This window comes from Asterias amurensis, chromosome 7 (assembly GCF_032118995.1).
Source record: "Asterias amurensis chromosome 7, ASM3211899v1".
NCBI classification, from domain to species: Eukaryota; Metazoa; Echinodermata; class Asteroidea; order Forcipulatida; family Asteriidae; genus Asterias; species Asterias amurensis.
The window spans coordinates 6,982,306-6,995,483 of record NC_092654.1 but is presented as its reverse complement, the minus strand read 5'-3'; the positions used below and the strand labels follow the sequence as shown (position 1 = coordinate 6,995,483).

The 13,178-nt window shown below is 40.4% G+C and overlaps 1 protein-coding gene across 3 annotated transcripts in view; it reads right to left on the bottom strand.

Annotated features, from left to right (window-relative positions):
• Positions 1-13,178, bottom strand: part of LOC139939773 (hyccin-like) — a 157,741-nt gene that overhangs the window by 87,156 nt on the left and 57,407 nt on the right. Inside the window, exon 1 of one of the 3 annotated variants that reach the window (XM_071935888.1) lies at positions 6,654-6,736. The exons of the other annotated variants lie outside the window; for them this stretch is intronic. Within the exon in view, the coding sequence (XP_071791989.1) occupies positions 6,654-6,656 (3 nt within the window). The 5' untranslated portion in view covers positions 6,657-6,736. Of the gene's footprint in view, positions 1-6,653; positions 6,737-13,178 lie in introns of those variants that run through there. 3 annotated transcript variants of the gene reach the window in all.

The following is a 13,178-nucleotide window of genomic DNA, read 5'->3' as shown; positions in this document are numbered from 1 at the left end:
GTCCCCATGATGCTCAATAGTGTCCGATTATACCTCTCAGGTTGAGGGTCACCCTGAGGGTGGTAGTCCGTTATTTGCTTATACCCAACATACCAGTCAGTTTCTTGATGAGTTTGTTGTCAAATTCACGTCCTTGATCTGAATGCAACAGGTAGGTAGACCATAATGCAAAAAGTAATTCTCCCATAGCAACCTGGCGACTTTTCGAGATGATTTGTCCTTTGTCGGATATGCTTGAGCATACCGAGAGAAATGATCAGTGATGACTAGAATGTACTGAGCACCACTTCGGTCCTGTTCAAGTTTCAAAAAGTCTATGCAAAGCAACTCCAATGGGTAAGTAGTCGAGATGTTCACCAAAGGACAAAGATCTTGGTGGGTGTCTTATGCGTCACACATCTTTTGCAACATCGGATCCACTCCTCAACGTCAGACACCATCTTTAGCCAGTAGAATCTTGATCTAACCAAAGTGACTGATCTCTCCACACCAAGATGTCAAGGTCATTACATATGCAGGCCTTTCATTGCTTTTGTTCTATAGTTCTTGAGTAATATCAACTGAAATCTGGCAAGACCGTTGGAGTCCATTGATCTTCGATGCAATATTTCATCTCTCAGATTGAATTGGCCAAGCATAATGTTCAAGTCCTTGGAAAAATCATCAGATCTCTTTGGTTGTACCCCTTCTTTGACAAACTTGATAAGTTGACTAATATCTGCATCAGCTTCTTGTTCCTTCCTCCAATCAACATTATCCAGACCAACTATCTTTGTTTCAGTGTCTGGATTGCAGTAGTTTGACGGAATTGCTTCGGCACTCGTTGCCATGGAGTAAACGAGAGGTAGATCATCATCAGCATTTGAAGATGGACTAACAACATCGACAGCAAGATAACGAGCACAGAACGCATCAACATGTTCCTTGCCACAGGTCTGGTATCTCTCATCACTGTCCTTTTTCAATCGTGCCTCAAGGTCACAGATCATCTCGTCCAGGTTAAACTCTCCATCACCAACAGGATTCAGGTCGGGTCTCCACGATAAAGCATCAGCATCTTGGTTGCAGTGACCCGGCTTGTAGTGAATTGTAAAATCAGATGTGGCCAGTGCCGTTAGCCACCTGTGTCCGGTCGCATCTAATTTCGCTATGGTAAGTATATATGTGAGCGGGTTGTTATCTGTGTAGATCTTGGTACCCTGGGCCGAGTATAAGTAGCCTTTAAATTTTTCAGTTACAGCCCACTTGAGGGCGAGGTACTCCAACTTGTGAGCAGGATAGTTTTTCTCAAACTGCGGCTAGCATATGATACAGGTTGTACTTTGTGATCTTTTTCCTGACAGAGAACTGCTCCTAGGCCGTCTCGACAGGCATCTGTATGTATCTGTATGACTGGCCATATCCATGAACACCAACACAGGTGCAGTACAAAGCCGCTCTTTCAAGGTTTGAAATGCTGCTTCACATCTGGTGTCCAAAGTGGCCCAAATGGAGCTCTAGGGTTAACAGAATTATCTATAGTCACAGAGTCCTCTTCCTTCCGAATTTGGAATTTTTGAATTTGTATATATGTTTGAATTGTATTTTTTTTTAATTCGTTTGAACTGCGTTTTGAATTGTTTTTGTATCTCATTGAGATGATTATAAATACAGGTCTGAAAGCAAATCCTGAAACTCATCACGTGAGCCAAAGCACAATCAACAACAAAAAGTACAGTGCAGCCTGGAGAAAGTAGGAGACCTGGGCATCGTCGAAGATCGGAGTAACAGATTTTCAAACCCAACCACTTAACTTTGCCCTGTACATATCGCCACATGCAGAAATCGGCAGCCGACCCAGCATCAGCTGCGCACACAGTCTAGCCAGTCAGCCATCTCCTACAGACAGCCCATAAGTGAAAACAGCCCTATCGGACTAACTACGACACCCCTAAATAGAAAAGAGCCAGTAACACCTGAGCTAATGACAAACTTGTAAAATGCTCACGGACTTCCAAGGCAGGCCTTGATGACCTGTGCATACTGTTTTTTTGTGTTTTGTTTGCTATGCCGGTTTTCTACATTACAGTGACATTAGCAACGTAGAAAAGGACAGCATTTCAGAAGATACATGTAGGTTAGTTGTACCATGGTTTCTAGAGAAGTGCGCACTATAAATCCATATTATTATTATAATATTAATTTAAATTGTGTATAATTATAGCTCAAGCAACATCCTAAATATTTATTTATTGTAAAAATTTTAGACACTGTGAGTTTATTTATCAAATTGCGATGTCCTTTCAGAGAGAAGTTGTCTTTTACAGCGGAACAAAAAATGAATAAAATGTAGTTGAGGTTGCAAGGCAGCAAGCTGCTTCGCCATTCCAGTTGTTCACAAATATTTCTCGATTGCTCTTTATTAGTCTAGGGGATTGGTGAAAAAATTGCTCAGAATGTGATAAAAGCATGAAACTTGGCACAAATGATCATAACAACATTCTCAACATTTCCAGGGGTGGAGCCACTGAGAATTGTATCCAGCATAGCAACGGTTGCTATGTTACATATTTCCCATAGCAACTAACACAAAACATGCGCACAGGCAATTTGAAAACACAAATTTAAACTTTTTATTCATGTTTATCTTTACCCATCATGTTAACATCAATCTTGAGCGATTGGCAAATACAGAAGGCTTAACATGGTTGCTAGGCAACACAATTTCCTTAGCAACCAGTACATAGGATGTGCAACCAGTACATAGGATGTCTATACATATTATTTTTTCACAATGATTATTATGCAATTCTAATATTTAAAAAAAAAATCCTTAGATGCTTACTTCACTCATGATAAAAATGTTACTATATTGCTTCATTACTTCACTAGGCAACATGTACATGTTGGTATCAACACGCCAGTCTAATAGCAGACATCATCCATCGACGCTTTGCTGCCATATCAAGCCCTCTGCATCCTCCTGCCCTCGTTTCTTCGGTCACCTCAAGATACACAATGTTGATGTTTCTCTCTGCCCCAACGTTGCATCCAGGGAGGGGGGTTCACCAACCTATAACATAGCCAGTTGTCTCACCAACATCAGAAGTCTCAAGTCTCACCCTTAGTGGGCCTCACAAATCACCATATAACCAACTGGCAGATCGTCAACACCATAAGGACACTCAACTCAGTCAACCCGACATTCTTGTAAGCTTTGAGGAAGTCTCTCTCTTCACCAACATACGAGAGAAGCTATATATAGGCTGTCACTCGCTAACGAGTAAGACTATCTGGGGGTTGAGTTTTGAAGTTTGAGTTGGCAAGACTTCTCATGCGAGTATAGGCCAATCCTGGCAGATGTTTGGTGGCCACAGTATCTGCATTGGAGGGACGCGTCCTCAAAATAAACCGCTCTCTCATGACGCCGCATCCTCCTAGTCTCTGCAGCTTCAGCCCTGGCATCCTCAGCTGACGCAGCCCTACTCTTGGTGAGTGAACGCCATGTGAGCCTCTCCTTGGTGTCTTCCCAGGTGTTGGTTGGAATGCCAGCTGCTTGGAGATGACGTTTCAGACAGTCCTTGAAACGAAGTTGAGGGCGGCCTCTGTGACGAACCCCTTCCACCAGTTCTCCGTAGAATATCTGCTTTGGTAGTCGGGAGTCATCCATACGAACGAGGTGACCTCTCCAACGTAGCTGTCTGGCAAGCAGCTTATGATCTGTCTGACACTCTGCACCCGCATGGCACGGGTGATGCATATGTCATGAAGGTCACCTCTTCTAGTTAAAACATAATCTAGAAGGTGCCAGGATTTAGAACGAGGGTGTTTCCAGGAGTAGAACCATTTGTCTGGCATATTGAAGAATGTGTCGGTGACTGCTAGGTGGAACTCTTTGCAAAAGGAAAGAAGCATCACACCGTTAGAGTTGATATTTCCTCTCCCAAAACTGCCAAGTGCTCCCCACCAGGTAGTGTTTCAGAGCCAACCCGTGCGTTGAAATCACCCAAACAGATGACTTTGTCGTGGAGTGGGATGCCTCGCAACAACCAAGAGAGATCTTCATAAAACTGCTGTTTAGAGTCCTCGCTACTGGGAAGTGTTGGGGCATAAGCACGAATAATATGAAGATGAAGGGGAGTTTTGTCGTTTCATTTGATCTTTAAGATCATCAGCCTGTCTGAGATTGCCTTTGGCAAGGTAGTTAGGCTTTCTGGCTATGCTGTTTAAGATTGCAAGACCAACGCCTGATTCCAACTTCTCATCCCGATTAGAACAAAGTATTGTTGTTTTCTTTGAGCTCGTCTGACCCAGCTAGACGGAGTTTCCTGAAGTGCTGCAATATCTATGGAGTACCGAGAGAGCTCTCTGTTGAGAAGGGCTGTATGTCTCTCGGGTCTAGTTTCAGAATCTAAGAGAGTTCGAACATTCCAGGTTCCTAGGAGTAACCGTTTAGTTAAAACTTGATTTCGTTTTCTTTTCTGTGTATTCGTTCCACAAGTTGGAGTCCCGCTGGCCGTGGACTGCCAGCCAGGAAAAGGGCAGACAAGCTTTTTTTTACCCCGCCTTTTATTGGGGCGTCCCCTGATTGGGGCAGGCGGTGCCTGGTCAACTGGGAAAGACCTCACACACAATCATGTCGTCCTCCAGATGCGTACGGCCATCACTCCCAAGCCGCTGATGTGTAGAGATCTGTACTACCAGCTTCCAGCTGCTCAAGCCTGCCAGCACCGCCAGAGTCTCCATCGCCATGAGATTTGAAACCTCTCCTCACCTCAGACTGATCCCGAAGGCCTGCGCCATGTGGTTATAGTGCAGCATAGAAACACTTCATTGTCTTCATCAATGACATTTCCAGCAGCAGCTGACCACCATACTGATACACACCAGCGCAAACGAATCCAGCCATCAGTCAACTCCAAAGCATCAACATCAACATATTGGATACTTGGATACTTTCAGCTCAGGTGTGTTTTACTTTGCTAGTCGAGACCACACCGACTTGTTTCGGAGCCAAGCCCCTTTTCACATTACTCTATTCACCGGGGTTTGCCCCAAGATAAACGGCCGGCTTTTTCACTATGGTTGCTTTTTCCTCAGTCTGCCCTAGTCTGTCTACCGCTGCAAATGGGCAAACCTTTGGTGAAAAGCCACCCCTGCTCCAACTGCTCTGGAGCAGGGATAAAATCCTGGGGTATTCTTTAAACATGCAACCGGAACCACAAGGAATACACAGTGTGAAAGTGAGATGGGGTCATCGCAGGGTAAAACAAGTCCCAGGCATCCTGGGGCTGTTTCACACAGGGATAAAATATACAGTGTGAAAGGGCCAAAGGGCTATACACACTGTTATACTCTCAATTTCACTGTTAAGTGTTATTTATTGTAAATGCATTGTTTAACGCACAAGTAGTGACGACATTGCCAGTTGCTAGTTTCTTTTTGATACCTTTGATTTAGTACGTAGCAACAATGTTTGGATTCCATGTAGGCTTAAGGTGTAAAATACCATTGCTCTCCTGGTATAAGGTAAACACTTCTTTTCAGTATTAGAATAAATGAGTTCAGTGAAAGTGAAACCTGTGTTCACAGGCAGTCTTCTCTTTGTACTCGAATGGTTGCTATGGTAATTATTGTACTAAGCAACTAAATACCAATTTTTTTTTTTTTGTATAACAATTATGAAAACTATGAAAATTATTTTACCTATTAATTATTCTCTTCTCTAGACCAAGAGGCAATGTGAAATAGAAGCAACATTCTAACAAACAGTGGATAGACTATTTGTTCTGTTTATTCATTCCCTAGCAACAAAACAATTGTTTCTTTTGTTTTCTGGCGACACTTACAATATTGTTTTGTCTCCTGATGACACTGACTGTCTTTGAAACATGTCCAGTGATAGTTCTGATGTTCTGGAACATGGGACAAGGCTATCCGGGTGCACTAGGGAGGCTTAAAAGCACTGTTGCTAGGGTAAATGAGTTACCTAGCAACCGTTGCTTAGGAAAATGCATTTTTCAATGGCTCCACCCCTAAAAATAATCAGTATGGGTTGAAGAATACTTGTGCCAAGTTTCATGCTTTTATCACTTTCTGAGCAATTTTTACAGTATTTTGCGCCCATCGCCTAGACTATATTATTGTTTTCGCATTATCTGCTCATGAAGGAGATATAGATGAGGATTTTTTTTTTTTTAAGTATGGAGAAAGAAAATGTTATTTTATCCAGCAGGGTATATGGTACAAGTGAATACAAAATTTATAAGTTTCAAAATTAATTATTCAGGTGACCGCAAACTTGTTTTCATTTTACTTTTGTCCTATCTTGGCCATTATCCTCTCCAACTGGTGCTGACAGACCAATACTATCACGGTAAGTATTCTTAGCTCATAGCTGTTACTGACATCATCCTCCCTGAAAGTCAACATGGCTCCTAGCTCTCTGGATAGGCGACATCAGACACAATTATTCTCAAGCCTTGACTGACTGCTATGAAGATGCTTGTTGTCGCTTTCGGTAAACCATCAGTTTAAAAAAGACAGGGTTTGAAATAGACAGAGTAACATAAAATGCGTCCGTCAGTCAGTCATATCCAATGGGTCAATACATGTACACTCAACCCTTTCATTTGTTTCAATACCATGACTGTGCAAGGCAAGCGCTTCCTTACCATTGTCCAATTTCTCAACCATGCACAGTGTGTAGTGGCTCCATACCATTGTCGAGTTTACCAAAAAAGGCCCAGTGTTTGAGAGCCTGTAGTTTTGTTTGGCGCCCTCTGTTGTTGGATTTTATATAGACGGGTAGAGTGTTTAGCCAGCTGTTCAATGGTGTGTATTGTTTAGGGGGTTGCCATTAAGATTTTCCGAGAAAAGTACACTTCAAGATTTCCGCTACCGTTTTTTCCCGACAAAAATCACCATCATGGCTGTTCGTTACAAGGAGGTTTTGCCCGAATATGTTTGCCTCTAGTTACTCCAAAAAAAATAAAAAAATGGAAATTCTGACGAATAATCTAGTGAACATTTTGCACCATCGTGGTATTCCGTCGCCAGGCATGTACAGGTATCTGTAAAATGATGACAGAGAACAGGACTATAGACTCGTACACAGGGACGCCAGTTTTCCGGCTGTTGCCGGAACTCCGGCTATTGCTGGAATTCCGGCTTTTTCAAATTTTTCCCCAATTTTTTCGGCGTTCCATGTTTCATCTGGCTGGGAAAAAAAAAAATTTTTGAAGAAAAAAAACAAATTCTGGCAATTCATATTTGATTGAAAACAGATTTCCGGCATTCCGTATTTTATCTCCGCGTACATGTATTTCATCTGACCGGAGAAAATATATGTGCCGTCAACTTACCGTCACTCAACCACTAAGCAGATGGTAGGTATGAACTTGACCCAAAGCGTAAGGGATCAATATTAACATAAAGTGCAGTACCAATCATTTAAGCCTTGGGGCAAGACTATTCCAAATGCATTAAAGCGCCATCTAATGTCGATGTTGTACAAGCCCTGTGAAAATGCAAGATGGCGACCGAGGGCTTTGTAGCTTGGAGATAGTTTTTCACAAGAAAAAAGTCTTATAACCGAAATGTAACCTAAAACTTTTCAAATTTGCTCTAAGCCAATACTTTACAGTTTTATGCATATTTTGTGAATTTTAAATATATTTTGGAGGAGTTGACAGCACCAAGCGAGTTGACGGGGAGTTGGCAGTAAGTTGTTGTTGGACCCTTTCCCAATGTGCAGTGCTGACCGATCGAACATAACAGTTTTTTATGCAACAGATCCTCAAATTGCAAACCTATAAAAATGGGGGACGAAAAAAAAGTGTTATCAAGGGCAGAAATAAGAGGGTAAGATCGCCCAAAAATGGAAAAAAACAACAACAAAAACAATCACATGCCCTGCAACAAATACGCATGTACAGTTGCGCTCAGAGTATAGGCCTTGGCTAACAAGCTATTTAGTGGAACGTGCAACACGATCACGATAAACATGGTCGTAAACCTGAAGTGTTAATCTGTTCACCACACAACTTATGACAATGAATGCATTTAGAGAACAATGGACGAAGTTATCACAGAGCGCTGCCATCGTGTTCATAGTGTTGTTGTAACACACTCATTTATAGTTGACAGTCAGTAGCCAGACAATGAATAACCATGATTAACCAACCTTCAATCTAGTTGTACTTCGTTGGTAAATATTAGTGCTTAAATTGACTCAAACATTTTTGATTGAGCTAACTGAATAGATTCTATCCAAATGCTGTACTTATTACATTTTATTAAACCTGTCGAGGCCAGCACTCAGTTTGCCAACACTTGTCAGATTTAACTGTCGGTGAATATGCCACCAGGATTGCTTACGATTTCCATGATTGCAACTCCAGTTTGCAGGAGCATTTCTGATGCTAACTCATTTTTCTTTGACAGTGAAACTTGATACATTTTCTGCAGATAAGGGACACACAACTGACCTTGGACGTACAAACATCATGTTTTCCGAATTTTCAGCGCGATATTCGCTGCCTTTATTTTTTCTCCTGGTGTTGCACGTAGAGGCCTTGATATTTTTCCCTAGCTTGCCGCAAAAATATTGAAGTTTTTATATTTTTCACACCATCTATATTTATCATGACAGTTAAAGTCACCTGGAAATAGATTTTTTTTTCTTTCAAACATAAGAGTATATATATAAAGTTGTTTGGGGGGCTGACTCCGCCTACCCCTTTTGTGACGTCAATCGAGGCAGACTTTGCCTGCAATGCGTATAGTAAACACACGTGCAAAGTACATGTACGTCCAAGTCGTGAGTTGGTACATTTCAAAAAGTGTTTTTCTGCATTCAGCAGTTCAGCAGCAGTACACCTGGTCGGCATTGCCGGAATTTTTTTTTTTTTTTTTTAAACGTACAAACTCACGACTTGGTCCGCACATGTACTTTGCAATTGTGTTTACTCTACGCATTACAGGCAAAGTCTGCCTCGATTGACGTCACGAACAGCGCCCTCTCGGGTCGAGGTCTACTCTTAGATTTGTAAATAACATAAGAACTGATTGTTTAAAACCTTAGTTAACTGTTTATTCACATTCCACTCATCAAAACACATAAACTGCTCACAAAAAGTAAGGAAACTTTTTTCAATCCAGTATATTTGTTATTATTTAATACTCTCTTTGTATATGGTATATATCAATGCAAAGCTGAACTGTTCCTCTTTAAAATGATATCACATTTGCAATGAATATATGTTGCTGAACTTGGATACATGCATACCAATGAGGCAAAGTCACAAATCAAATGTGCCAAAATTACCGTTGTCTGTGAATGGTAAATAGGTAATGCAAATTAATCAAACCGATCAAGCTTTTCAGAACCATTAATGGTTTACACAATGATTTGCACAAGTGAGCTCATCGGACACAGTAATTTACCCTCATCTCATGAAAAACACCTTGTTTGATGGGTAATTGCAAGACGATATTCTACAGCCGAATGCAGTCCCATACTTGCCGACTTTGGACCAAATGCCATCTTTCAAGATGACAACGCTCGCCCCAATCGAGCCCAACTGGTGACTGACTACCTGAAAAAATGTTGAGGTGGACCGGATGGATTGGCCTGCTAACAGTCCAGACCTGAATCCCATGGAACATCTGTGGGACCAGCTTGGCCTCGCTGTCCGTGCTAGAATCACCAACACATCAACTGTGGCTGACCTAACCAGGTTCCTTAGTGAAGAATGGAACGCCATCCCTCATCATCAGCGCATCACAAGACTTGTGTGCAGCATGAGAAGAAGGTGCCAGGCTGTCATCAACGCCTTCGGATCATCCACTCGTTACTGAACTTTTTGCATCAATAAAGTGTATTAAGATCAGAGTTGTCTTGCTCTATACCAAACCTCTTGTCTCAATAAAGTGGATTAAGATCAGTAAGTTGTCTTGCTTGTTTGAATTACAATGTCAATTTGATTGTTCATACAGTAACACAAAATTGCTAATTTTGGCACATTTGATTTGTGACTTTGTCTCATTCTCATTAATGTGGTCAAGTCCAGCAACATGTAATCATTGCAATTGTGGTATCATTTTAAAGAACAGTTCAGCTTTGCATTGATATATACCATATACACAGAGAGTATTAAATAATAACAAATTCACTGGATTGACAAAAGTTTCCTTACTTTTTGTGAGCAGTTTATATTAGTGACAAAAGCTTTATTTTGAAAAAATACCACTTCCAGGTGACTTTAAATCATACTAAAAAGACGACCAAATCAGCACCTTTACTATCCATTTGCAAATACGTAGTGTAAGACCAATCTGAAAACATTTCCTACGGCATGGCCTGCCAATTGATCGAGGTGATCATCCTCCTTCCCATTCACTGCAGCACATGTACGTGATTCGATGACATCGCGCACTAGATTATGGGGACAAAATGTAATATGACAGCAGTGACAAGACAGACCAAAACGAAGTTTCTCATTCGGAATCACTGGGAATTCAAATGAAATAGAATCGCTGGCGAGCTTTGACAAAAAAAGTAATAGGCCCAGGAAGGTTAAAATAGTTTGAATTTGTCTTGTTGAAACTTTTCTAAATTTAAGCTGAATAATTCTCGCTCGGATCGAAAGTGGAATCATCTCCTCCAGATTATAATGAAAGGTTCGTTATGAACAGAACTTGTCCGGAAGGTTTTTAGCATACAAGCTAAACAGGAGTTTGGGTGCACTATGTTTGATGAACTAACCTAAATTAACCCATCAGTCTGTTTGTCTGTACTTCAAAGATAACCGACACATGCAGCTTTAACAATTGTGTTTTTGCTTTGGGGTATGTGGGGTTGGGGGCGGTGTGGGCATCTACAGAGAGACTTTTTTATGACCATTGTGTCAACAGGATTTTGGCACTTAAGCTGAATGGGGGGAGTTCAAGTGTAAAAATCTTTTCTTTTTTTGCTTCTTCTTGGTTTTTGCTTCTTCGTCGGTTTTTGTCCGTGTCCTGCCTCGCAATAATTCCCGGTCACGGAATAACAGTCCCATTTTTCCCTCCGGGTTTCCCTGTCCCAGGTTTATTTCCTCTTCCCGTTTTTTTTTTCTCCCTTTCCCTTTCCCCGTCCACTATTTCCCTGTCCAAGGTTTATTTCCCCGTCCCATGTTTATTTCCCCTTCCCAGATTTATTTCCCCATCGCAGGTTTATTTCATTTCCTGTCGCAGGTTTATTTCCTGTCCCAGGTTTATTTCAAGTCCCAGGTTTAGTTCCAAGTCCCAGGTTTATTTCCAAGTCCCAGGTTTATTTCCAAGTCCCAGGTTTATTTCCCCTTCCCAGGTTTATTTCCCCGTCGCAGGTTTATTTCCCCGTCGCAGGTTTACTTCCCGTCGCAGGTTTATTTCCTGCCCCAGATTTATTTCCTGTCCCAGGTTTATTTCCCGCCCCAGATTTATTTCCTGTCCCAGATTTATTTCCTGTTCCAGGTTTGTTTCCAAGGCCCAGGTTTATTTCCTGTCCCAGGTTTGTTTCCAAGTCCCAGGTTTATTTCTCCTTCCTGCTTTTTCCCCATCAGTCCCGTAAGAGGTCAACTTGAGGTCACGGTGTTTCAAAGTTTATTTTCAACGCCTAAGGGGTCTTAAGTTGAAAAAAAGTAAGAAAATTGGTTGTATAGTACTTGAGATATGGTCCCATTTCCGGTTAACCCGGAAATAGAGGTCAATTAGAGGTAACGGTTTTTTACAACTTATCTCCAATCCCCTAGGAGTCTGTAACTACAGTCAGTCTAAAATCTGCCGTGTACTTCTCGAGATATGGTCCCACTTCCGGTTGACCCGGAAATAGAGGTCAACTTGAGGTGAGGGTTTTTCAAAGTTTATCTTTATCGCCCAAGGGGTCTAAAACTGAAAAAAGTTTGAAAATCGGTTGTGTAGTACTTGAGATATAGTTCCACTTCCGGTTGACCCGGAAGTAGAGGTCAACTTGAGGTCACGTTTTTCCAAATTAATCTCCAATCCCCAAGGAGTCTTTAATTACAAACAGTTTAAAAATCGGCCGTGTACTTCTTGATTTTTGTTTAAACAAATTATTTCAAAACTTTAAGATTTAAGTTTGAGTTTGTTTCTTTCAAATCCAGATGTCAATGTTTGACTTAGAGCCTGAAAAAAAACCTTTAACATTTTTTGTATTCCAAAAACTTTAACATTTTTTTTATTCCAAAAACTTTAACATTTTCTTATTCCAAAAACTTCAACATTATTGGAAAACATAGCTAAAAACTACAAAAATAGACTGACAAGTATATGTAACAATCTCACTTGGGCTTGTACATACCAAAAACAACTCAACTCAAAGACTGAAACTCAAACCAAAAACTTTAACATTTCCACTGAGTGCGGACGGCCGGACGGACGGACAGACGGACGGACGGACGGACAGACGGACGGACAAAATCGGTATTACATAGGCTCGCATACTGCTAAAGCAGCTCGCCAAAAAGGTAACTTATATACAGGGTAACTAGAGGAGCTGGATTAGACAAAAGGGTACAGGACAGGTACGGGATGTGGAGGAAGGAAGAGGAAGGGACAACAATCCATTCTAAGACGGCCAGGATAAACAACAGCGTACTACTACACTACGACTCAAAAGCCTGCTTATCCAATCCTCGAATAGAGTATAAAAATCACTATGATAAACACTTAGATACTATAAAATAAAATAAAACAAATATAAATATATACTTTGAGTAAAACTAATAGAAAATTTGAAGCACTAGATAGATATTTGATAGTTTAGGAGCTGCTAACAAACTCGCCAACAATTGATGCTATTTACAAATAAACAAGTTATTTAAAAAGAAAAACATAATAGATATTAAATAATAAATACTTACATTAATACATGAATGAATGAATAGATAGATAGATAGATAGATAGGTAGATAAAGAAAGAAATAAAGGAAGGAAGAAGTAAATAAATAAATGAATAAGTAATTGAGTAAATCAATAAATAAATAAAGAAATAATTTAATAAATAAATAAATAAATGATGAATAATAAACAAAAGACAAACGAATGAATAAATAAATTAATTAAACAGTAGCTTAATGTACAAACAGATAAATAAATAAAAATAATAAATAATAAATAAATAAATCAAACAAACAAAAGATAAATCCAAAAATAGATAA